This window comes from Apis mellifera, linkage group LG1, assembly GCF_003254395.2.
Source record: "Apis mellifera strain DH4 linkage group LG1, Amel_HAv3.1, whole genome shotgun sequence".
Classification (NCBI taxonomy): Eukaryota; Metazoa; Arthropoda; class Insecta; order Hymenoptera; family Apidae; genus Apis; species Apis mellifera.
This window is the reverse complement of record NC_037638.1, coordinates 26,831,655-26,858,052: the sequence shown is the minus strand read 5'-3', so window position 1 is coordinate 26,858,052 and position 26,398 is coordinate 26,831,655. Positions and strand designations below refer to the sequence as shown.

At 27.0% G+C, this 26,398-nt stretch overlaps 4 protein-coding genes across 5 annotated transcripts; all 4 read right to left on the bottom strand.

The window, feature by feature from the left end:
- Positions 1-6,383: 6,383 nt before the first annotated feature.
- On the bottom strand, positions 6,384-8,571 carry LOC551732 (protein farnesyltransferase/geranylgeranyltransferase type-1 subunit alpha). 2 transcript variants are annotated; one of them, XM_624120.6, is made up of 5 exons: positions 8,290-8,571; positions 7,494-7,848; positions 7,187-7,387; positions 6,924-7,107; positions 6,384-6,849 (listed from the first exon to the last, which is right to left on the bottom strand). In XM_624120.6, the coding sequence occupies exons 1-5, from the start codon at positions 8,426-8,428 to the stop codon at positions 6,742-6,744; spliced, it is 987 nt and encodes a 328-aa protein (XP_624123.1). In that variant the 5' UTR covers positions 8,429-8,571; the 3' UTR covers positions 6,384-6,741. The 2 variants fall into 2 exon arrangements, with proteins under 2 accessions (XP_624123.1, XP_006571794.1); XM_006571731.3 differs by having other exon boundaries at positions 7,494-7,844; positions 8,290-8,515.
- Positions 8,572-10,223: 1,652 nt separating this feature from the next.
- Positions 10,224-14,781, bottom strand: Hsc70-5 (heat shock protein cognate 5). The gene is made up of 11 exons (NM_001160048.1): positions 14,555-14,781; positions 14,079-14,140; positions 13,789-13,934; positions 13,318-13,441; positions 12,923-13,231; positions 12,556-12,718; positions 11,994-12,450; positions 11,501-11,797; positions 11,199-11,386; positions 10,939-11,079; positions 10,224-10,853 (listed from the first exon to the last, which is right to left on the bottom strand). Exons 1-11 carry the CDS (start codon positions 14,645-14,647, stop codon positions 10,770-10,772), a joined length of 2,064 nt encoding a protein of 687 aa, NP_001153520.1. The 5' UTR covers positions 14,648-14,781; the 3' UTR covers positions 10,224-10,769.
- A 957-nt stretch (positions 14,782-15,738) lies between these two features.
- On the bottom strand, positions 15,739-22,298 carry LOC724541 (peroxidase). The gene is made up of 8 exons (NM_001220487.1): positions 22,106-22,298; positions 19,231-20,002; positions 18,611-19,038; positions 18,170-18,417; positions 17,324-17,573; positions 16,994-17,112; positions 16,403-16,562; positions 15,739-16,315 (listed from the first exon to the last, which is right to left on the bottom strand). The coding sequence occupies exons 1-8, from the start codon at positions 22,204-22,206 to the stop codon at positions 16,237-16,239; spliced, it is 2,157 nt and encodes a 718-aa protein (NP_001207416.1). The 5' UTR covers positions 22,207-22,298; the 3' UTR covers positions 15,739-16,236.
- A 693-nt stretch (positions 22,299-22,991) lies between these two features.
- On the bottom strand, positions 22,992-26,051 carry Prpf3 (PRP3 pre-mRNA processing factor 3 homolog). Its single transcript, NM_001220486.1, is given in 5 exon segments — positions 22,992-23,876; positions 23,967-24,324; positions 24,419-25,202; positions 25,285-25,496; positions 25,648-26,051. Coding segments are annotated over 5 exon segments (1,902 nt in total). The 5' UTR covers positions 25,796-26,051; the 3' UTR covers positions 22,992-23,476.
- Between the last annotated feature and the right edge of the window lie 347 nt (positions 26,052-26,398).

The following is a 26,398-nucleotide window of genomic DNA, read 5'->3' as shown; positions in this document are numbered from 1 at the left end:
GAAGATGGATTCTATAAAAAGGAGATAGGAAAAACGAAATGTATTCAATATGGAATATACGAGAACGAAAGGGAAAGGGAATATATCTGTGCGCGCACGACGAGATGCCGGGAATAGAGATTTCTCCGATTTTTAGCAGCGCCTATACTTAGGATGTAAGATTTACGTATAAAAAAAAAACGAAAAAAAAAAAATAATAATAAAAAGAAAAAAAGAAAAGAAAGGAAAAAAAAAGAAAAAAAAAAAAAGAAACTGAGGCGAGCAAAGTTGCCTCGTATCAACTCGATCACTACCGCATGTCTTTGAAGTTACTGAAGTAAGTATAGAAAAAGACAAAAAGAGACGACGTAATTACGTTATTAATTATACCTATAGATATTTTCAATTCCCAACCAAATGTTAGATCTAGATAGATACGTGAGATATTTCACGTCCACGTTCACATTGATCGAGAATACGATAGATCGAATACGAAAAAAATTAAATTCGATATTTTCTATTTTCGATTAATCACACAGATGTCGAATTAACTTATTTTCATCTTATCTTTTTATTAACCAAGTCTGAACTCAATAGTGGAACGAGTTTTTTATTATTATTATTATTATTATTATTATTATTATTATTATTATTTACACGCGAGAAGAAGGAAAAATTAAAACCGGTTATCGCCTCGAAATACAACATAGTTCCATATTATAGATCTATTTTATAATTGATCGATATGTGTGCGCATGCCTCTTACGCTATATACTAAACACACGAACACGATCGTATATACATACATACATACATACGTACACGTGCGTACGCGCACCATCACTAAACGGTAAATTGTCTTATCTTACTTATATCTAGTGTATCTAGAGCCTTGCGTCTGTAAAGATCTTGTATCTTGTATTGAATTAGAAAAATTTGATCGAAACCAAACGATTATTCTATCATTAGTAACAAAATTATTATACGTGTTTGACGTATCGTTTAGGCCGTTTCGAGAACTCGTAATTAAAGAAAAAAGAAAGAAAGAAAAAAAGAATTGAGATATGTTATAAAAATAATATATTATAAAAATTTTGAAAGCAAAGATAAATTCAAATCGATTCGAAATTAAATTGGCGATCTCGATCGAGAACGAGCGATACAAAAATGTCACCTCGATAATTTGCATCGTACAATTTTAGATACACGCGAAGAAGAGTAACACGAGAATAACACACGTCAACTTAACTTAAATCTTCCTTTTTCAAAACAACTTTAGCAAAGCAAAGAGTATTTTTCTGGTATTTTTCCTAAGGACCAGAATTCATATTTTCTAAGACACGATCGAAGAGAAAATATCACGTTTCTTCTTAAGTTTATCGAAGTAGACAATAAGGAACGAGGTACGAAACGTCGTTGCATCGGAATCGTTTTGAACACGCGTCGCAATCGAGCGTAATTGTCATTCCGTGTATGGGGCAAAATTTAATTGGTTGAAATTACGAATAAAGTTACTTCGAGTAAGTTATTTCAATAATTTATTATTCGAAAAATAATAATAGTAAATAATTGTAGTACAATAAATAATAATAGCAAACGGCAAGGTTATATGAAAAAGTGGATCGAATATGATAGTTGACGAATAAATGTATTATTTTAATCAAGTATTTAAAGTGACTTTATTCGAAATTTTTAACTAGATACTTGTTCAATGCCCGAATCTGATAGACGAGTATAGATTGTTAAACGCGGCCATTACAACCAAACGAAATAGCACCAACTTTCCAACACCAGAGAGCCAAAGAACTATTCAACTATCCGTAACATCGTTATCTTGTTTAAATTAAGTAACGATCTGCAACAATTCTCGATAAAAATACATTATTGTCAACAAATTTACGAATAATATATTTTCAAAGGATTTCGATATTTTTCTCAAGCATATGTGTGTGCGTGTTCGATGTATTTCCAACTATTTAGAGATAATTTTGTGTCAAAGAGGGAAAAATTTCGATTTTTCAAATAACGAATATTTAAAAATCTGAAAAATTTCATAAATTTATTCATGAATTTATACGCGAAACGGGATTTAAAATTATCAACGCGGGACATTATTCGTGATGATGGAATTTCACAGATTTTTTTTTTTTTTTTATATACGAAAATGTTATGAAAATAATAAATTAGAAATCATTATCAAAAATCGATAAGGAGGAAAGAGAGGAGATTAAAGAAACGAGGGAAACATAATAATCGTTCAAAATTAATTATCTTTATTATATAAAAATAAATTGTAATAAATGAATGGTAATAAATTAATGATAGACGATTAATTAGAAAATATATATATATAACGATCATAAGTGATAATAAATAATAAATAATTTATTCGTTGCATTTATAATAATTATCGAAATGAGAAAGATTTAAAAAAGAATAATAATTTTCATTTCATAACGATTATAATATATTTCACGAATTAATTTAGACATTTATAATTTCATCTTGAAAATGAATACGAAACTGATATTTCGAATAATATTTGATTGCATCGTTAAAAAATTTTTTCTAATTATCATCTATCGTTAATTTGTTATCATTCATTTGTTATAATTCATTTTTACATAATAAAGATAATTGATTTTGAACAAATAATTTCATTATTCCCTTATTATGCTCTTAATTTTCTTTTATCCTTCCTTCCATCTTAAATAAGATTTTTGATAGCTTTTGGTGTTTTTAATTTACATTTTTTCTTCAAGTATGCATCACTTTTGTGATATTGATTTATATAAAAAAAGAATCTATGAAATTTCATCATATATTGAATAATGTCTTTTACTAGATTATCAAACAAAGTAACTTGAATACTCCCCACAATTGAATATTTCAATTTTTTTTCTAAAATATTTCCTTTACGTTAAATTACTTATAAATATTTAATATAAATATGCTGTATTTTATACAAATTAATATATATTTAATGAAATTCTTCTTCTAAATAGATCTTAATAATTAATTTTAAATATTTTGCGTAGAATTTTAAAAATCTGTGGGGAATTCAAGTGAAAAAAAGAAAAAAAAAATTTTCTCGCTTCTCTCCATTTAGAATTCTAAGAGTTTGCAAAAATTATCTATCGTAATACGTTTAAAAATATTCCTGAAAAATCATAGGAAATAAAGATTCATTACATTTCTAATTTGTAAAAATAAAATTAATAGAAAATTTAGTATAAAAGAAATTTTACTTTATTTTTTATTACTAGATACTATTTAGCAAGAGAAAAACGAATGCTATTTATCACGTGCAATGAAAGCTTGCTGACTTTAGCCGCACTTTAAACGGCGAAACGATCCGTGAAGGGGGTACAAAATGCACGTAATATCTCGTCTATTTCAACGTAGGCGCAATTGTATTTGAATAGGATTCGATGATCTATCTATCTTCTCTATACGAAATCTATCTCCTTCTCGATAGCTAATCGCACTTTTATCGAGAATATTTTCAATGGTATCTACTAGAAACGATAGTATAACTGCTGGACAGAGAAATCGAAAAAAAAAAAAAAAAAAATGGATTCGAACGTATCGATAAGGGTTCGATGCCTTTTCGAAAAAAAGAGGCCAACTATAGATTGGTGAAAAGTGTTTAACACATTCTGTGCCGTCATGTACAAAAAACTTTGAACCACTTTGAAAAAATTTTCTTTTTTAATCTTAACTTTTAACATCTTTTTCTCGATAATTTTCCAATATATTCTATTCTAATAAATATTATTTTCAGAAGAAAACTATCAAAATAATCTATAAATCTATATCACGATAACGATAGGGCGTTATCGTCAAGTTAGGAAGAATAACTTAATGGAAAATTATCAAAAAAACGGCCGGGCATGGAAAGTGTTAAAGGATCGTTGAAACCGTTTATTAATTAACATTAATACTTAAAGAGAATTATTAAATAGGAAAAAAAAAAACAAAATGGATGATTATGATCGGGCTGTGCTTGTTCTGGCTGACAGGTGGTCCAAACGTATATAGATAACGTATTCATTAAGGCAAAAAAAAGAATATTAATTGACAACATAAAATAGTAGCCTGATTGTATTACACGGTGCATGAAAAATAGTGGTAGAACGTTACGTCTTCGCAAATGAAGATAGAGAGAATCGATGAGGAAGAAGTATGGATTTAATATGGTAATAAAAATTCGTCCAATTAACGCTCCATTGAGATACAATTGATTTCAAAAACTTGTCGAGGTACAAAATGTTTGTTGAGATATGTAATGTTGAGATTTTGATCGTTACAAATTATAGCGTGTCTGAGATTAAATCGAAATCGCTTATTGCTCAAATTAATGAATTATTACGATAACGATATTCTCTGATGTTTATTGAGATAGCGATTTAGCAATTTAATTCAGTCGTCTAAAATTGAGAATAATTAGAAATAGTAATACATTATTTATATTCGGAAAGGTGAATGCTTCCTATATCGCTTAAAATGATATGATACGAAGTGTAGTTGTTGAAACCATCCATCGGTGGATTCATGCTGGGTTAAACGTGGGTTAAAATAAGATGATTTAACGAGCATTCTATGAATTGGATAATCATCTATGAATCTGTGAATCATCATATTTTTATCTTGAGCAATACATATTTGTATCGATCGTAACGTGTATATCTCGGATTAATTGTTTCGCAACTTTCATCGTTGAAAATCCAAAAATCCATCGTAAAACGATTTGCGAGTTTTCAGACACCGTGTGATTATCACAACAAGTTGACAAAAAAAAAAAAAATAGTTATACGAATGTTGCAAGTAAAGGAGTTTAAATAAAGAGAGGAAAAAAAAAGAGAGAGATAAAAAGAGGTAAAAATATTCATATGACGGTATATTTTCGGTGTAAAGCAGATGTAAATGTAATATATCCGTGAAACTACGTATATCTTGTAGCTTTAATGTACCGATGAAAGCGAAGTCCTTTGCGAACCATTTCGAAAATTCCAAATTAAATAAACGATAAACGTTATGAAAAGTAATTATGAGAAATTATGCTCAGAGATCTATTCATATTTTTCTTTCAATGGCTTTAAATGGACTTGTTTCCGATCGGTACATATATAATCGGATTATTCGTTTGAATGTTGATTGTTAAATGTTAGGATAGAGAAGTTAATAAGAAGAAAAAAAAAAATGCCCAATCAAGAAATATCGTGCATTGGAAACATTGTTTCGTTGTAAGAGAGAAATCTATTTAGATCGATCGAATTTTTTCATCGAAATAAAATCTATAATCGTTATACTTATTTCTCGTTAAATATACATATATATTCTTGAAAAATTTGATCAATAATATTTTCGCATGTCAAATACCATCTAATATATATATATATATATATATATATATTGGCATTTAAAAATTAATGTTACTTTGTCGTTTACACATATCGTTAAAAAATTTGTGTCATGTGTAATATCGATTATTTTATTAAAAACTTATAATATTTACGAGGCGTCTGGAATCAATATCCACCAAATCCATTTCTTGTATTGATAATTCATTTTATAATTCATTTAAAATGTTGTTATTATTTTGTAACACAAAATTAATCGGATTCGGCCAATTTTGATTTTAAATGTCTCATATATTTGTGAAGAAATTATATATATATATATGTGTGAAAAACATTATTAATTAAAATTTCTCTATTTCTTTTTACGATTAATTTTAATTTATTCATAGATGAAAATAATACAACAATACGTAATCGATCAGAATGAGAATGCCGCTCTAAATATCTTCAAATTAAATTTAGAATCAAAATTATAATTTTGATTTTATATAATAAAAAAATATATTTAAATAGCTCTATTTCTTTTTTTTAAATAGTGATGTAATATTCGAATCAAGTTTTTTAAACATAAAAAAAGATTACTTAAAGATTATTTTTTTGAAAATATGAATAATTTAATTTAAAAGAGTAAAACCACTGCCATTATTTATTTACAACGAAATTAACTTTTCTCATTAGAAATATTAACACTGCCTCAAAAAGGTAACCATTAATATTTAAAAACTGGTATCAACGAATAAATTTGAGTTTATATTTATTAAAAAAATATATTATGAAAATTAAAGCTTAAAAAGACGCACGAAAATATTTTTGGTGGTAAAAATCATCGTTTGAAACGCTGCGTTCATAATTATCTTAGTTACCACAAGGCCTATGCATATATTAATATGATTATCGTAATTAGTTATTATATTATACTTCAAAGTATGTAACTATTTTATAAATAAATAGATAATCAATGTTAATTGTTATATATTTTTTTGTATTAATTTACCTTCTAAGAATAAGAAACTAACAATAGAAAGAGATAAAGAGAAACTATACTTTGTAAAAGTCTTCACCATTTTATTTTTTTCCATTGATAATTATACAACTTATTTTATTTTTTATTACACTTAAAAATATTGCATAAAGTATTATGAATTTTTTTGTATATATCTTATAAAATTTGTCCAGTTACTAACTCTTATTTATAAGGTGATCTGTTAATTAATAATATTGACTAAAATGCATTATCAAATCTTATAAACAATACATTTCATATCTATATTCATATCAATATATATTTTATATTGATATATTTGTCATCATTTCAACATAGAAATATATAATACACAGTTCCTCATATGCGGATTATAATAATAATTCAAATTATGTTTTTATAAAAATGTAGAATAAACTACGTTTTTATAGACTCTGATTTCTTTTTTTCCAATAATTGTTGACCAACAAAATCCCAATATCTTCTTCTTATTGGATCATGTTTCTCAGATAATTCTTTACATAGCTAAAAATGTAATTAAAAAATATAATTCTGAACATAAAGTCATAAATAATACGTTCAATTAGATGAAGCAATACCTTAAGAGCATTATCAATATGAAATATTGAATTAGATGACTCATCTGATATTGGTTTCTCTTGACAAATGTCTATAATACAGGCTAGTAAATGATTAACACGACAACCGGCATGATACAATTCCTCACATTTTTGTCTTACTTTTTCATTATAGGCCAAACCATTGCTGTCATGCATTAAAATTCTAAAATATAATTCATAATATCATTAATTTAATTACATATTTTATAATCATAAATTGTATAAATAATCACCAACAGTACCCTCGAAGATAATTCCAAGCACTTTCATTGCCTTTAACTAATTCTATTTTATCCAGGGCAAAGTCAATTTCTCTGTCAATTATATTTTGTTCAAACTTGGTTGTGTTATTTATTACAAAATAACGCTGATTCCAAGCAGAATTATTGCGAATATCTTCATTCAATAAATGTTCTGTATATTCCAATTCTTTCTCAAATAAACTGGATATATATGTTTATTATTAATACTTATCGTATAAATTTGTAAATAAAACTATAATATATTTAATAATATAAATAATATAATATAATAGAAGATTATACTAACTTAAATGTTTTTATACACCATTGACGATGCTGCCAAACATGATAATTTTTTGCATCAATTTTTAAAATATTTTCTGTAAACTCTAATTCTCCACTAGCATCTTGGAGCCATTCAACAATAAGTTTCCTATGATGCCACACTTGATAATTTTTAGAATTATATTCTGTGAGTATATTAGTAGATTTTAATTCATCTCTTAATTCTTTTCCAAGAGCTTTAAGTATTTCTCTTCTATATTGCCATACTGTATAATTTGCTGGATTAAGATAGATACAATCTTCTGTTAAAGCTAGTGCACGTTCTGACTTTTCACCAGATTTTAGAATAGCTCGGAAATAGTCATATGTGTCCCTAACTTAAAATGATAATAAAATTTTAGTAAATTGAAATATTATATTAAAGAAATATTAAATAAAGATAATATAGTTTTTAAATATTAAAGTATCCATTATATAAAAAAAATTTTTTTAATTTAAATATAATATTTTTTATTTTATGTTTATGATAGCTTATAAATAAATAGAATGAATTAATTAATGGATAATTATAACTTAAAAGTATTTTAAAATAATTGAAATAATAAAATATAGTATATACATACTATATATAAATATATATATGTGCCTACTTAAGTTCTTTAATATCTAAATAAATATTTATTTATCTTAAGTATGTAAGGTTATGTGTGAAATGATGCATTATAACTAAGAGCATTAATTATTAATAAAATACAATTATAAATATTATAGTTACTTGAATAAAATGAATTATCAATAAAATTGAATAAATAACTTACATTTCAAAGAATAAGCAATTGAAACAATAGGATTAGGACCATCATCTTGAGGCACAGGAACTACATCTCTCCATTCCTCACGATCTCTGTATAATACCCAGCTTGATTCTTCTGAACTTTCATCAGAACTTTCCGTCATTTTTTATTTCCACGAAATATCGTAAACCGATAAAAATGAAAATCTATTTCCACAATTGATCTATAATCTTAATTTTATCTCTTCAAACCTGTTAAGCCCCCCATTACAAATGGAAAAATGTCGATGGTATATCGATAGCTATCGTAATCGAAACTATCGATATTTTTATAATTATCAATAATTTTTTTTTTTATAATTTCTTAATATGTTTTTTACAAATATTAAAAATTTCAATAGATTTTAAATTAAATTCTATTTATATTAAAATCTTATTTTAGATTCATTTTGTATTACTATAATTTACAGCTCAATTCTAACCAATCTCGTAATAACAATGAATTCCGCAATTGGCTAGAGTAAAATAATAATCTCACAGTTTTATACAGATTAAAGTACTCTATATTTTGCATAGTTATTGTTCTAAAAATGCATTATATATCTATATTTTATATATTAAAGATTAAATATATCGTGGTTTTGAAAAAAGAAAATGAAAGTATGTTTAATTAATATTCCTTGTTTGTGATTACGCGAGAATAAATAGTAGGAATATGGAAATTATCATTTCTAAATTACTGCAAATAGATAAGAAATAAATAGCAGAAAATGAATAAAAATAGAATAATAATTGATTTTCACCGCCATTTCTTGAATATTAAAAATCTCTTTAAAAATCATTTTACTAAAAATATTTAAATTTGTTAATCCTTAATTCTTATTTTATCCTTTTTGAAAAAATATTTTTAGCATTTGAAAGATGATACTGATGGTCGATTATCTTTAATCTTCTTTAGTTATTTATAGTTCTTTATTTTATTTAATCTTATTTACAGCATTCTAAAAATGGCATTGATTCTCGAATTTTTGTTCTCATATTTTTGGTTTCTTTATTTATACTTTATAATCTTTTATTTCTTTTTTCTATTTATATATTTTGATAAATAATATGATCAAGAGACAATTCTATTATCTCTTTAATTTTATTCTTTTTTACATAATCTATTAATTTACGAATAATTTAATTCACATAAATTTGTCTACTACTCGTAGTAGTAAAAAAATTCATGAATTTAATATATATATTTATGAAATATATCAAAAAAATTATGTTTAAAATCTTAACTTAGATCTAAATTCAATCTTTTTTTATTGAAGTAAATATAATTCTTGCATTTATTTTAATTTATAAAAGACATACTAAACATTTTTATTTTTTACGTAATCTATTCAAAATATGAATCGCAAAGTCCCATTAAATATTAAATGTATTCTGTATCTCGTATGTGTAGAAATTATATTTGTTACCTTTGGATAATTATTAAATATATTCTAATTATTATTTATATTATAATACTATTACCTTTGGATAATCATTAAATTATTCTTTATTATATATAAAAAAAATTAATTCATTTGCAAAATAATTCTTCTGTAGAAAAATACGAAAATTTCTAGTAATTATATACAAAATTATTCATTACACATTTTCATTAAACAAAACAATACAACGTTTTTATTATTTAATCAATTGTGTCACCTGAACATACGAATCAGTTAAAACGTAGTTTTTTGTCAAAATACAGGAAATATGTTTATTGATTTCGTAATTTCATACTTAATTTGAACGTAGAGATATAAATATTTAGAGTAAACAAATTATTATGATCAGAAAAAATATAATTTATGCGAAAATTCGTGATTTTTTAAATTAATGTACATATTACTTACTATTTGTTAACTGTTTTTGTTCGGATATATTTATTTAATTTAAATCAAATTTGCTATGTGCTAACGCTTTCTTTCTTAAATAGTCTTTTTAATCAATTGATAACAAAAAATATATGTAGCAATCCTTGTCGCAGTTCAACAACAGATTAAAATGCCAACGCTCGGAAGATTGCAACATTAGCATGCCTTTACAAGTAGAAGTTCCGAAGTGTTACTTTCATTTTTTATGAGCCATTGCACAGAGGTAGAACTTAAAAACTAAAACTAATGATAACTAATTTTATGGAAATTAATGTGTTTAATAGTTTATGAAATATTTAATATTAAAGAGAAGAAAAAAGAGAGAAAGAGGCAGAGAGAATATTCCTGATATTATAAAGCAAGACTTCATTTATAAAAAGATATTCACTTATACATAAGCAAGCACTTAACGACTGTTGCTACACTATGCAGTACCATTACTAAAATCTAAAAAATTATTTCCTTTCAAAATCAAATATCATTTAACTTCAGTTTTTTTTATGTATCATTATATAAAGGCTCATCAAAAAGTTAGGGTTACACTTCGGGATTTCTCTTTGTTAGAAATTCCTTGTTATACAATAAAAAATAATTAATTCTTCTCCTCTTTCTTTTCAGGTTTCTCTTCTTGTTGTTGACTTTGACTTTGGCTTTGTCCTTCTCGTTCTGCGGCCATCTATAATATATAAATTAATAAATAAATAAAATATTTATATAATAATATTATTAAAATTCCAAATAAATTTTAATAAATTACATACTTTCTTATATGCCATTTCGAATAATTTGAGACTCGCTTGTTGTAATTCGTTTGTTTGTCTTTTAATTTCTTCTGGTTCCGTGTCATCTTTTTTAGCTAATGTTCCTCGCATTTTCCCGACCAAATCTCTGAGTTTGTCACACTGTAAATAATTAATAAATAGTATTAATAATTGACAATAAAATCAAATTATTATGGTATAAATATCATAGAATATGATATGATACATATATGATAGAATAATGATATATGTATTCTTACTTCATCTTGTGGTAATTGTGCTTTAAATTCTTCTAGTTTAGATTCCGTGTCGTGAATAATTCCTTCAGCTTGATTCACAGCTTCAACTCTTTCTTTCTTTATTTTATCTTGTTTAGCATATTGTTCTGCATTTTTCACCATATTTTCAATTTCATCTTTACTAAGACCGCCACTTGACTGAATAACAACTATAAATAGAAATTTAAAATAAAATAAATCAATTTTGTTAATGTATATATAAATTATATTAATCTATTTGTAAATTAAAAAATATATTGTAATTAAATTGCATGTTTACATACTTTGTTGTTCTTTTCCAGTTCCTTTATCTCTAGCAGATACATGAACAATGCCATTAGCATCAATGTCAAATGTGACTTCTATTTGTGGCACACCTCTAGGTGCAGGTGGAATTCCAACAAGAGTAAATTGTCCTAAAAGTTTATTATCGCTAGCCATTTCCCGTTCACCCTGGTGTACTTTAATTTCTACTTGAGTCTGACCATCAGCAGCTGTAGAAAATACTTGACTTTTTTTCGTGGGAATAGTTGTATTCCGAGAAATTAATCGTGTGAATACTCCACCCAATGTTTCAATTCCTAAAAAATTTAAATATTAAATTTCAAAAATTTCTTTTATCAAAAATTTCTTTCTAATATATTTAAGAGAATAAATATTTATAAAAATTCAGTGAATTATAGTCTTCATTTTAATCAGAGAGAAGATTAGTTTTAATAATCATCATAATCTAGAAATAATTTTAATTAAAAATATAAAAAAATAGTAAATTTATACCAAGTGACAAAGGTGTAACATCCAAAAGAAGAACATCTGTAACATCTCCAGCAAGGACACCACCTTGAACTGCAGCACCTACAGCTACAGCTTCATCAGGATTTACAGCCTTTGATGGTTGTCGACCAAAAATTTCTTGCACAGTTTGTTGAACTTTTGGTACTCTTGTCATACCACCAACCAATAATACTTCACCAATATCAGATCTCGTTACTTCGGCATCAGAAAGTGCCTTTTGACATGGCTGAATAGTACGTTTAATTAAATCAGCAACAAGGTTTTCAAATTTACTTCTTGAAAGTTTAAGATTTAAATGTTTTGGCCCACTAGAATCCATAGTTAAATAAGGTAAATTTATATCAGTTTGCAAAGAACTAGACAATTCAATCTTTGCTTTTTCAGCAGCTTCTTTCAACCGTTGCATGGCCATTGCATCTTTAGTTACATCTATACCTTGCTATACAAAGAAATAAAAATAGTATTGAAATATCATATACAATAGTGTATAAAAATATATATGTGATACATATATAAATAGCATGAATTATTGCAATATACATACATCTTTTTTAAATTCTGATACAAGGTGATTAACCAATGCATTATCAAAGTCTTCTCCTCCTAAGAAAGTATCCCCATTTGTAGATTTAACCTCAAAAACTCCTTTCTGAATTTCCAAAATCGAAATATCAAAAGTACCGCCTCCTAAATCATACACTGCAATACTGAAATATATATCATCTATATAAAATATGCTTCTTTATAAAATGATATTCAAAAATGTTATTAAATTAATCAGTAAATAATTTCAGCATATATAATATATAATTCTAAGAGACGAAAAATAATAGCATCATCTTTTTTTTTATATATATTTTATAGATAGATTAATATATTTAATATATAATTAAAAATATTAAAATTCTTACATTCTATCTTCTGTTTTGTCCATGCCATATGCAAGAGCAGCTGCTGTTGGTTCATTAATTACTCTAAGTACGTTAAGTCCAGCAATTTGACCAGCATCCTTGGTAGCTTGTCTTTGAGAATCATTAAAGTATGCAGGAACAGTAATTACGGCATTTTTTACTGACGTATTTAAATATGATTCTGCTGTTTCTTTCATTTTCATGAGTACAAATGCACCAATTTGACTAGGAGAATACATTTTACTATCACCTCCTTGTACCCATGCATCTCCATTAGAGGCACGGACAATTTTGTAAGATACACTTTTCCTAAAATTAACAAATAAAGAAATTAATAAATTTATTTAAAAGAGAAATATTTTATTTATTAATATATATGAGCATAAAGTACATACATATCTTTTTTTACTTCAGGATCATCAAATCTTCGTCCAATTAGTCGTTTTGTAGCATAAAATGTGTTTGATGAATTAGTAACTGCTTGACGTTTAGCTGGCATACCAACTAAACGTTCTCCTTCTAAAAAAATTAATAAAAAAAAGAATAATAAATAAAAATCTGAAAATTTCTAAATCCATTTTAGTGAATTCATTTTCATAATTTTTCTTGCATACAATATTATTTTTAAATACATATGATTTAGAAAATATACTTTTTTTTTGATTTAGAAACAATTGTCTTAATAAAAAAAATTTAAAAAAATACAAAAATTATATTAAAATATAGAAAAACTATAAAAGTATGAAAAGATTTGTCATTTATCCTTTTGTGATTATTATTTAATACATACAGAAAAAAATTTCTTAATTATGTAACATAATGGAAATATATAACATATAATATTCTTCTATAATATAGTTTCTAACCTTTACTAAATGCTACATAAGATGGAGTCGTTCGTGATCCTTCTGCATTTTCTATAACTTTAGGTTGTTTTCCTTCCATAACTGCTACACATGAAAATGTTGTTCCCAGATCAATACCAATGACTGCTCCTTTTACACCTTCGGATCTGAATAAATAATACATTTACTTTCAAACATAATTCAACAAGATAATTTATATTACATTAATAATAAGATATACAATTAAATATATAATTAATTTAAATATATAAATTTATTATAACATAATTTAATTGTTCTAATTAATTTACTTGTATCTGTATTGTTGCAAATCTGTAAATCGTTGGGGCATGTTCAAAGTAGGAGCCACAACCTGAAAAACATTAAATTTATATTTAGATTGTTGTATTTAATATACCGTAATATACTATAATATATTGCAATAGTTAATTATGATATAAAAAAAAAATCTACTATAATAATAGCATCATAGAGTAATAAAATAGATACAAATATAATAATTATCAAATATGTTACATCTTTTTGCAATCAATTTAAAATATATAAATATTATATTGAAAATCACGTGCCGGTAATGTTCAAGTTTTAATAGAAAGGATATTTAAGTACACAAAGTGTTGGCGAAATAAAAATAAATATATTATAATAAACTTACTTTTATAATATAATCAATTAATATTAACATTATAGAAAGTAAATATAAAGAAAAAATGTTCGATAAATGAAATTGAAACGGCGTGTCGTACGAATCGCCATCGGAACTTACATTTTTAAGAATTGTGCTGAATTGTTGTTTTCTAGTAATATCGCAGGTTATATTGCTACAACTACGAGTTAATAATCTTGCAGCAGTCAGCATCTTGATTTTATACGTTTTTATCGCTTAAATTTATGAAAAACTTAAAAAAAGACGCGAATACTCTAACTTCACGTGTAGTGATGCAACCTTCACAGAGACTAATGATGCGCACACCATGCGCGCAATAGAACTCCTTCCATTTCGTCAACCAATAAAGATAATATTATTTAACCAATGGGGATTCAGTTCTTAATGCATACACGAATCACTGTATTGCATGGCCTTCCTGCTCTTACTCGAGAAATCGAGAATTATCTATCCCGAATATTCTACTAGAATATAGATGTCGTAATCATTAATCGGATAAATAATAAAAAAATTGAAATCAAAAAAATGAAATAAATAGTTTATAATAATTTTAATTATATGTTATTGTAATATAAAATAATATTATCTATTTATTAAATAAATCAAAAAATATAGTTGTTCAAAGATTAAGATTGTACATGAAGATGTGCAAAGATATTACGATTACTTCCGGAATTTAAAAAGTGATGTAAAAAAATAACGGTATTACATAATTCAAAATTATAAAATAATAATTTATTCAATATTTATAAGGAATGTAACCAGGTATGAAAAATATTATTTTATTTAAATTAAGTTATTTTAAGTATTTTAATAACGGAAGATAGAAAAGTTAATATGAATAATATAAATTCAATATGAATAAATAATAATTTTTGTGAAATATGATTTTCTATAAATGAAAAAATTTTATTTCAACCTATTGGTTTGTTATTCTGTTTTAACTATTAATTAGTTAAAACAATTTTTTTTATTATTGCTTTTTATTTAGCTAGATAATTTTGTTAAATAGTTTTTTTACGTCAATAATTTTAATTTTGATGCACAAATTTTAAGTAATAGAAAATAATAATATTATATAATATCATATTATAATATATATTATATACTATATTATTAATCATAGTTTATGAAAATAAATTAAAGGAAAATTTAGAGGAGTATAAAAAAATAGACAAGATATTATATCATTTATTTTATTAAATAATTTCTCTGAAATTAATAAATTTATAATTCTAGAAGTTGATATTTTACTTTTATGGTACTATTATGATGTTTAATTCATAATTATTTATGTTTATATGATATTTTTATAATATTTGAATATTGAATTTTATATAATTTTGTAGTAATTATTTACTAATCTATTAATTAAAAATTAAAAATATAAAGACATTTAATGTTAAAAACTTATATACAAAAAAATAAGTATTTGTCTTCTGTTAAATGATACATTTTTAAATACAATTACTTTTGTCATATATATATATTACAAATATGAAAAATATTAAATACGAACTTACACAAAAGGTATAGAACATATTAATATAATTGAGTAAATAGTTCTTATAAATTATATTAACGTGTTTCATTTATGTTTATTAATTGCTAGAATTTTCAATTGAAAAAAATTGTAACTTAGCTTTTTAATAAGAAAAAAAAATAAATTATATAAATTTATACCTTCTATGCAAGGAACAATATTGATTGACATAATTGATAGTATTTTTTAATAACAATTAAATAAAATTTATTATCTACAATTACAAATAGCAAAAAAATTATGAATTATTTTTTTCTTTCCAAAGTGAAAGATTTGGAGATCCACTTGTATGTATTGTACAATTTATTAGTTCATTTCTGAAAATTTAAATCATTTATTTATTTCATCTGTGATAAATAATTATTAATATTTTAAACATTTATTCATACAAAATATCAACTTACAAAAATCGATCTCTTAAAAGAAATGCTCTTGGTTGTATCAAACTCAGTCTTTCACCATTGTAGCATAAAATTTGTGTCATTGTGATTTTTCGGATTTCATTTAATTGATTTAAAGTAAATGATCCTGGGCTATTTGCGTTTTCATACCAATATCTGTCACCTATATTATAATATTATAATCAATAAAATAGTATACTAATCAATAAAATTAATAAATTAATAAATTATACAGCATCTATTCTAAATATTGAAATAAACAAAAATATCTATTAGAGGTTATTTTTCAAGTTATAAATAATTTGATCTTGCATTAGACATGGAATGATAACAGTAAAATTAAATTTATTTATAATTTGAAAAATAATTTTTAATTTATATTTTTGTACATTAATTTTTTCATTTATTTCATTTGTATCTATAAAATCGATTTTTTTTCAAAAAGATTCCACATTTCTATAAACACTCTATATAATATCGATGTGATATAATTTTACATACTTTTATAATTAAACTTTTATAATTAAAATGCATATTGATACCAAAACGATATTAATTAAATTATTAAATACTATTATTAAATTAAATACTTACCAAAACGAATATTTCGGAAAGTACGACCCAATAAACAAAGAAATGTTGGTCCTAAAACTGAATCGGATAACGGTGCTTCCGAAAGCAATGCTGTCACTAAATCTATATCTTCTACTTTTCTGTTAATTAAAAAAAAAAAAAAAAAGAAATGCAAATAAAATAATATAATACAATTTATTTAATAAGATAAATTATAAAATCAAAATATAAAATTATAAATTAAAATATTCAGGTTTAAAAAAAATTATAACAAGCGTTTTTGTAATGATTCAATTTTATATAAATATTATAAAAAATAAAATCTATAATTAGCAATTATTATTCACTTACTTATAAACTTTTCGAAGTCTGTCTATAGTATTTTTAGACATTGTACCTCTAAGATTTTCGAAATTAACAATGTGAGGTAAATTGCAAAATGATCGCCATCTAACATAAGGTGGTAAACCGTGATCTCTTCCTTGTTGTATGATTTGTGCAGCGTAATCCACGGCGATATCGTTGCTTTTTCCATCATGAAAATATCTTTCCAAAAGGATTTCATTCAGTCCCGGTGGCAATGGCTTCCTAGAATGTCCCGCTGTCGCGAAAATTAAATCTTGCATCCTAGATTGTCATTAAAACCAAGTTCTCATGGGATACCATGTTAGCGTAACAACATTTAAAAAAATTTTATCCAAATTTCACGTACATTTTTAATAAATCATTTATCTTTCAAATACTATTTTTTAATAATAAATGAATTAATCTATTTTTTTGTTCTAATAATAATTGCTTTATATTTAAATAATAAATAAAAAGAAATATCCAGATACTCGAATATTATCATGATTCTAAAATTTAAAATGATTCTAAAATTAATAATCTATGAATTTAAAGATTTGCAAGACTCGCGCAACATTGACTATTACATTCCATAATCGCTATAAGATTTGAAAGATTGCAATAAAAATTTAACGTTCGCAAATATTTGTACAAATGATTCTAAAATAATTATAAATCAAATGATTTATTTGAACTAATGGCATTTTATGGCATTTAATGTCTTCGAGTTAAATCATACGAAATGCATAATATTATCTAAATATACATATATATGTGTACATACTCTCTTATACAATGCGAGTTTAAAGAAATTTTTTATTGAAATTATATTTACATATAATTTCAACTGACCTGTAGCACCGACAATCAAACGATCAATAGCACCAGCTTCATAGAACTCTTGCGGAGCGTAGAAGGCCGATAGTAAGGACCTTTCTCCAGACTTTGACGCCGATCGCGAGTCAACTAGGTCGAGGGTTTTTGGGGTCAACGTGGCAATGAAGAAGAGTCCAGCAGACGCGACAGCGTTCGAAAGTGTCGCATCCGTTCGACTATCGTAGTTTCGGAAATAGCCTCGATGCGTTAAGCGTAATTGGTATCTTTCGATATTAAAAAAAAAAAAAAAAAGAAAAGAAAAGACTTATATAAATTAAATAAGATCAAATAAAAGAAAAATAAATTAACGATATAACAAATTTTTAATAGAATCAAATACAAATTTCTCTCGATTCTCTATCGAACGATTGGAACTGTTAAATTAATTATAAAGCGAATAAGAGAAAATACACGTACTTGTCGAGAGTTGTTTCGCCGAGAACAACGGGTAGAAACTCGTTATAAGTTATATGCTCCATTTCCGCGATAACGATCCTTCTTGCTTCCTGGTAGAGTCTCTCATCTTCCCAGTGGGGATTCAGTTGTCCCAGGGCAGTAGCGACTCGGTTATGCTCGCGTAGAAAAAGTACATGCATCAGAGTGAGACCGGGATTCTCGTTCACCCGCGAATCCCCGCTAAGAAAACACGGGAAAGCTTTGTTCGCGATTCTGCAACTTTCGTACTTGGGCGAGGGCATGGGCAAGTTCTTCCTTTGCGTATTAAGCAAACCGCGTTTCCCGGATCGGAGAGCTTTCGCTACGTCTTCCGAACTCCCGTAAAGAGGGGAGAGATCCAAATACGAGGACGCTTGGTTGATCTGTTGTCGAGGACCCAATTTGCATCCCTGCAAATTCACGTTACAAATTTTGACTCATCAAGAGATTCTTCGAAAAAGAAAAAAAGAATAACTTTCTCAACTCTCTGAATTACTTACTTACTGACAAGATTACGAGATTATGAGACTTTCGTAAGAATCGTTGCAAAAGAGATTTTAACTCGCACGGTTATTATTCTATTATTCTTCGATTTAATTTACCTGTAACGAATTTCCTGGGTGCGGCGCCGATCTAGAATATTCCATGCAACCGACAGCGTTGTCGGCTCGGATCGGGAAACATTCTGGATGAAAGTGTTCGTAATCCACGTCGCAACACTTCAATTTCGCTCCATCGGGTAGTTCGATCTTGGGCGTGTGCGCAAGATCGTGGACGAGAAATTGGCCGAAGAGTGCGGTGAGCGCCATTAGGTAGGGATGTTTGAGGTCAGATCCACCGGAGTGCACGTTCAACGAGACATCCCTGGCGCTTGGCAGGTTTATGCGTGGCAACGAGACGCCGTCCACGTACTCGGGTGGCAAGAATCGGACGTATGCCTCTAGGGCGGCGCCCCAAGTCGGGTGCAAGCCGTTATTGCACTTGCCGCTGTGCGTCCTGTAGCGGGGATCGATCCTCTTGCAGCTTGCCATCACTTGCAAAAATGTGGGCGAGTCGGGGCAATTGATGGGGGCGACTGACGGCAACACGGACGTCGCCTCTTTCGACGACATGTTCAAAGCTTCCACCAACATCACGGCCATCGTTTCTATTCGAAGGGCTCGCCTCGACAGATTCTGAGCGTGCTCGGTTATCTCGTGCGACGCCCCGAGGAACCACGAGGGCGAGCCGTGGTTTAAATGCGTGCGCGAGTTCAGGATCGCTCGTTCCGCCTGCTCGTACTTCTCCATAGAGATATTTGTACGTCTACCCAGATCCAGTAACATGTTTGACGGTAAGGTCGTACCGTCCACGAGTACCGATACAATAAGGAATCTGCGAATCGGAATCTAAAGATAAGGAATATAAGCTTCGTCCCTAAAGCGAAAGTGCAAGCCTTGTTTCGTTTTCCAATTCATAAATTAAATTTATGAGAACAATGTTGAAAGAAAAAAAAAAAAGGAAAAAGAAGTATAAATATTAAGAGTATTAAGATCGTGAGAATGTAACATTGTGAGAAGATGATGAAAATAGCATGATAATGTTACACTTTCCAATTGAGGTGGAATTCATGAGAAATTGTCTTATAATAACTTCTATTATACCTCGATATTACCTAATAATTGTCATGTAAATTCAAAAATTCTCTTATTATTTATCTTGACAATTATAATGATAATATCAATCGTTAAATCGTAATTACAGAGTCACATTAGTTATTTTTATATTTGTATATTTGCAATTAAAAATGCAATGAAGTATGCAATTAAATATATATAATTTTTCGCAAGTGTGATTTCCTGTTAAGTCGGTTTCAAAAAATAAGTAAATAAATAAATAAGTAATAAAAAAAAAAAAAAAAAAAAAGGAGGAAAAACGAGTTTACGAAGAATTTCGCGTGACTTATTCCAACATTCGTTACAGGTACTACAAATGAACCCGAGAGACCTTGTCTTGAAGATGGCATTTCGCCTTATTCCGTCTATTGTTCGTCGTTCCATTTTATCGCGTTAAATTCATTCATCGTTTCTCCTGTATCTCGAAGCCAATTCTCTCAACAGTGGTTAATTATTCCTCTTTTTATCATGTAAATAATGCGACATAGAGAACGAAAAGAATTCGATCGACCTTAAGAAAAGATCGAAGAAGATTCGTTACTTGACATTTAAAGTTCCTTCCTGGTTCTTTTGTGATTTTCTTACGTAATCTTCTCTACTATGATTAGTGTTCGTATAAATTGGTGGAAGCTATTATTCGAGAGCGTGACTCGAACAAACTTTTACCGAAGAAACTTTTTTAAATTTTTATTCTCTCTTTCCGCCAAAAGCAAATTTCGGATAAAAAGAATTGTCCAATATTTATACAAATTGAAACGTAACGTGTTATTTTATTTTTTATCTTATATCTAATAAAAAAGATACCGTTAAGAAAATTATATTCATATTGATAAAAATATCAAAGATCATAAAGTAAATAAGTCAAAATAATAAAATTGAAATTTTTAAAATATATGAAAATATACTTGATTCTTATTTGATCATTATTACTTCCAATAAATGGTGTTTTGTTAAGTACTTTTTATGAAATTTTATTTGATGATGTAATGTAGAAGGCATTTAACACAAAAACTTTGATTTTATAAGGTATATAATTAAAAGTTAATTTTCTGATACATCGGATGCATTCATTCAAGTTCATTTTACATCGTATTTTATATAAAATACACAGTTTCTTGCATATACATTTACAATTCTTCTTAGTAAAAATATTTACAAATTTAAATCTGATGCATATTCAAAATGTTATAAATATTATTACATTATCTTATGCAAAAGATTTCATTATGTATTATGTATACTATTTATACTAATTAATTTTTCAGAATTTATATTAAAAATAAATACAAGCACATGGCCTTCTTTTTACTATTGTAATAAAATTACATCACTAATTAAATGTTGAAATAATCTATAAAATAAGAAGGCATTTGTTTGAATTATAAAATATTTGCTTAAAAAATTTGCTTTCAAAACTAAATGCTGTAATTTTTATCACAAAAATAAATCACTGAATAGTGATATTTTCCTATTATACACATGAAGTTATATTTCATCAAATTTACTCATTGACAAGTAACGTAAAATGATTAATCAATATTCTAATAATTTTTGATAATATTTCTTCTTCGGTAAAATATTTACTTTTAGTATTATAATAATTGAATATTGATACAAGATTTTAAAGATATAACTATATATATTTTTAATTTTGACGTTATTTTTAAAATCTAAATGAAAAAAATCATTTGTAAACATTGAATGGATCGAATGTTTAAAATTTTATAGATGAAATAACTTCAAATTTCACTAGAATCATTGTATGCCAGTGAAGTGGCCGCGTTTCGTTTTGTTTCGTAAAATGAAAACGCAAAACACTCACCGCGATAGGAAGAGAAATATACCGTTGATCGATCTTCGTCTTATACAAACGGGCATTTTTTTCAAAATTATCCCAGTGTGATAGTAATTGATAAAATTCATTTGCCTCGTAAAATTTCGCAAGAGCCGCGCCGGGTATGCGCAAGAACACGAAGCGGTAAACCTGAACTGAGACCGATCCTCCGAACGAAAGTAAAACTTCAGTCCGTTCAGTGAGGGTTCAAAGAGTGGGGCCAAGTAAGGATCATGTTAATATAGGGTGTCAACGATGTATTGCTCGGTTGACGTATAACACTTGAAAGATATGGTAAAAGCGCGTCGCCGTTGCAGCTGGATTGGTATTATGAACAAGACCAAGGTTCACCTTTCATAGACTATGTTATTCGTAGTCGCGGTTGGACGTACAGTTTCAAGGCTCCAGAGTGCATTCACACTTTCGTATATATGGCATGCTGTATATATACATATGTTGCGTGTTCTTTTACAGCATACCTCGTGTATAGCCTCTCAATGCCGTTGCACTATGCTAATTGACACTTACAGGCTTGACTGTAATGTTACCTATAGATTGAAATTCTTCGATACGATGTTGCGAATGATTAACTGCGTTGATTATACAGACTCGAACACACGCCTACAATCTGGATGCGGCAATCCACAAAAGGACATTACGTGTCATGTGTGATTATTTATATTCAGCGTGGGAAGATAAACTAAAATAAATAAGTTTAAAAAATGAAATAATTTTGTAAGAATTATTTGCGTAAAAATAATTATCCGTATACATTTTTCTTTTTTCTTTTTTTTTTTTGACAAACAATCAAAATTAATTATCTCGAAAATAAATTCAAATTCAGTATTACATTTCTTATCGAATATTTTAATTTCATAAATATATGTGTTAAATGATATTGATTAAAAAATATATAAGTAAATGATGTACTACAAACATAACTAATTCGAGTTTGGGAAAGTTTAGTTTTGAATTAAACGAATGTATTATTTTTTATTTATTCTCATTTTATGTATAAAAAGAGTAAGATCTTTTAAGATCCTTTTCAAGAATTGACTTAACATTTCATGAAAAAAATTGAATTGAATTTAATTTATAAAGTATAAATAATTTTGAGAATACAATTTTATATTTTGGATCCAGGGTATCTATAACTACTTAAAAATAAAACTGTCATTAGAGAGGCCTTGAGCACTTTTATTTTCGCTCTATGTGCCACTGCTTACATTATTCATTTTTTTTTTTTTTTACTATTGTTTGTTTCCACGATAATTACTCACTTAAAATGTATTGAAATTCAAATTATCTATCATTGCATGTCCATATTAGCATTTATTGCTGAAATTACAGAATCCATTTTCAAGAACGGATATCATCTGTGTTATCAAGTACTGCTCCACTATAAGCTAAATCCCAATAATGTTCGACTTGGTGTTTTTTAAAATGCTCTCGAGCCATTTTTTCAATCGGACAAACTTTAAATTTGATTTCTCCAAAATGACGTTGTTTGCTAGTACCTTCCCATACGAGAACACATTTGTTCGGTACATCATTTCCATCATTATCTTTTATAATGTCTTCTTCCCATTTAATTCGATTCATCATTAATCTTTTATATTTACTTAATTGTTTTGCTCCTCCTTCTACAACAACAACATTACAGTCTCGGAAAAGCATTACACAGCCCGTGAGATAAAGTTGTTTTGCATTCGTTTCCACTTTAAATTTCTTTGAAGCGTTATTTAAAAGATCACGTATTCTGTAATAACAATATTAATATATTTGTACGTAATATATTATAAATATATATTATATTTATTCATTTGTTAAATTTTCATAATAAACTTACCTATAAACAGCTACATGTACACCGAGTGTAGTATCCTCCTTAAGTTTTCGCGCCTTCTTTTCACGTCGCTGGTCGGCAGTAAGTCTTCGAGCTGCATTAGCATCTTCATGTGCTTTTAATCTTTTAGCCATTTGTTGTCGAACATGAGCTTCTATTTTCGTAGGATCTTGAACAGCTTCTGTACCTAATACTCGCATAAGATTCGAAATTCGTAATTTTGGTTCTGGAGGTGGTTCAAGACCTAATCGAATTTTTTCTTGTTCCTCTTTCCAAGCTTCTCGTCTATTTTGTCTTCGTAATTTTTTGCGTTCTTTTTTCGTTAGAAATACAGGCATATATATAGGTTTTAAAGGATCAGCTAAAATATAAAAAATTATCGATCAATATTAGATATTTTTATTATATATAATTTATCCGAAATAAATTGTATACACGTATTAAAAAATACATACTTGGTGGTCGCATTTGCGTAGGATGTTCGACTAAATTTGTAATAGTGGAACTTTTAATAGTTGTGGATTCATTTTCGTCTGGATATCCTCCTGTTAATATAACAGAATCCCACCACTCTACGTTAGGCACATCTTCGCTTAGAGCTTCTGTTTTTGGAGCTATGAGCGCTAATTTAGTTGCTGAACTTATACCAGTCTTTCTAGCAATTTGACTAATTTCATTTTGTAACTTTTCTAACTGAGCTCTCATACGAATTCTTTCAGCTAACTGTTGGAACTTTCCAGGTTCATGAAATTTGAGAGTACGTTTGCCTCTTACCGCAGGTTTTACACCTATTCTAGTATCAAAAAAGTGTGTATCTTGAATTTCTTCTGGACCTTTTGATTCTTGTAATTGGGCTTTAAATTCTTCACGTTTTTTCGCTCTAATGTTAGCTTTTAACGTTGGCACTACTTGTGTTAATTGTACTTCTTTGCCTGTTATATCTACAGTTCTGCCAGATTCATCCAAAATTAGAGGAGTTGGTTTATCTGGAACACTGACATTACCTAATAGTCCTGAACTTAGTTTACTTCTAATTTGAGCTTGCAAAGCAGCAATTTTTCGTGCTTTGTCAGAATCTGTTTTACTTAATAAACCCTGATTGTACATGCTTCCTACGGTTGGTAAAGAATCTCTTTTAAGTAAAGGTTTTACTGGAGGAACTTCTTCTTGTTTTATAGCTTTTAATGCTCTTTTTCTTTCTTCAATTTCTTTTTGGGCATTAGCCATCATTTGTCTTATCTAAATGAAAGCAATGAAATTAAAGTAATTAAAATAATATTTATATTTACATATTTATATATATTTATATTAATAAATGTACCTTATCAGCAGATAATTGTGCTTCCGTTGTCTTTTCATTTTTGATTTCATCATCCCTAAACCTAGGTTTCTTCGCATCTTTATCTTTATCCTTGTCTTCCACATGATTCCGTTTTTTACTTTTTTGAGCTGCTTTGGCATCATCATATATTGCAAATATTTTTTCAGTTAATTTTGAAGCTTTTTTATCTTCCAATAAGGCGGATAATTTATCTGCAAGATTAAAAAAATAACAAACATTTTCTATTTCTATTATAGAGATAATAAATTTATACATAAAATTATATATTAAATATCTAATTAATTATATCAATTATATTTAAACAATATAATTAATCAATTCATAATATTAATTATCACAAACCTGCTGTTTTGCGTTTATCGTAACCTGAAGTAATACAATTGACAGCTGTAGTCACAATAGCAGGTTCCCCAAAACCAAGAAATTTATGAACTGCTTTTTCTATTTGTGGTTTCATTTCGTCTATTTCTTTTCTTGTTAAATAAGCCATTTTTATTACGTTTGTTTCACAACATAACCTCTATAAATTATAAGGTTAAGTAACGCATTTTAGTTGCACTTCTATATGGGAACGATTATTTTATATTCCAAGAAGTACCAAAGATTCAGTTGTTTTAAAAAAGATTGTCATGAGTATTTTTGTTTATAAAACAATATTTTTTCCGAATTAGATATTGGCAATCATACTCAAATAATATCGACATCACATTGAAATACTGTAATTGTTATTTAGTAATATTTAGTTATTTACTAGATTTTATATTCATAGTGATAACATTAATAATTTCCCTAGAATAATCATGAAAATGTTCCTAGGGCAGTTAAATAATGGAAATTATGTATTATAGTAAATTTGGAAATTGGATATAATAAATTTTTTAAACGAATTTTATTACTATTATAGGAATTAAATAAGATCGCAAATGCTGATTAGATATATATATATATTATTACATATAAGTTACATTATTTATTAATAATTATTAATACATATATCAATACACTTTCCTGTTTAAAAAAATAAAAGAAAGGATTTTTCAGGTCATTAGCAATTTTTTTCTTCTAAAATTTCTTAATATTTTAAATATTTTAG

Excerpts from the sequence above, each read along its gene's own strand:
- LOC551732 (XM_624120.6), bottom strand. The coding sequence starts at position 8,428 with ATGACGGAAAGTTCTGATGAAAGTTCAGAAGAATCAAGCTGGGTATTA. Across the intron at positions 7,849-8,289 it reads AATTGCTTATTCTTTGAAAT|TTAGGGACACATATGACTAT; the intron begins GTAAGTTATTTA and ends TATCATTTTAAG. Across the intron at positions 6,850-6,923 it reads ATATTGATAATGCTCTTAAG|CTATGTAAAGAATTATCTGA; the intron begins GTATTGCTTCAT and ends TTACATTTTTAG.
- Hsc70-5 (NM_001160048.1), bottom strand. The coding sequence starts at position 14,647 with ATGCTGACTGCTGCAAGATTATTAACTCGTAGTTGTAGCAATATAACC. Across the intron at positions 13,935-14,078 it reads TTGCAACAATACAGATACAA|ATCCGAAGGTGTAAAAGGAG; the intron begins GTAAATTAATTA and ends TTATTTATTCAG. Across the intron at positions 13,442-13,788 it reads TTATGTAGCATTTAGTAAAG|AAGGAGAACGTTTAGTTGGT; the intron begins GTTAGAAACTAT and ends TAATTTTTTTAG.
- LOC724541 (NM_001220487.1), bottom strand. The coding sequence starts at position 22,206 with ATGAATTTTATCAATTACTATCACACTGGGATAATTTTGAAAAAAATG. Across the intron at positions 19,039-19,230 it reads ACCCAGGAAATTCGTTACAG|GGATGCAAATTGGGTCCTCG; the intron begins GTAAATTAAATC and ends GTGAATTTGCAG. Across the intron at positions 16,316-16,402 it reads CTTTTAAGAGATCGATTTTT|AAATGAACTAATAAATTGTA; the intron begins GTAAGTTGATAT and ends TTAAATTTTCAG.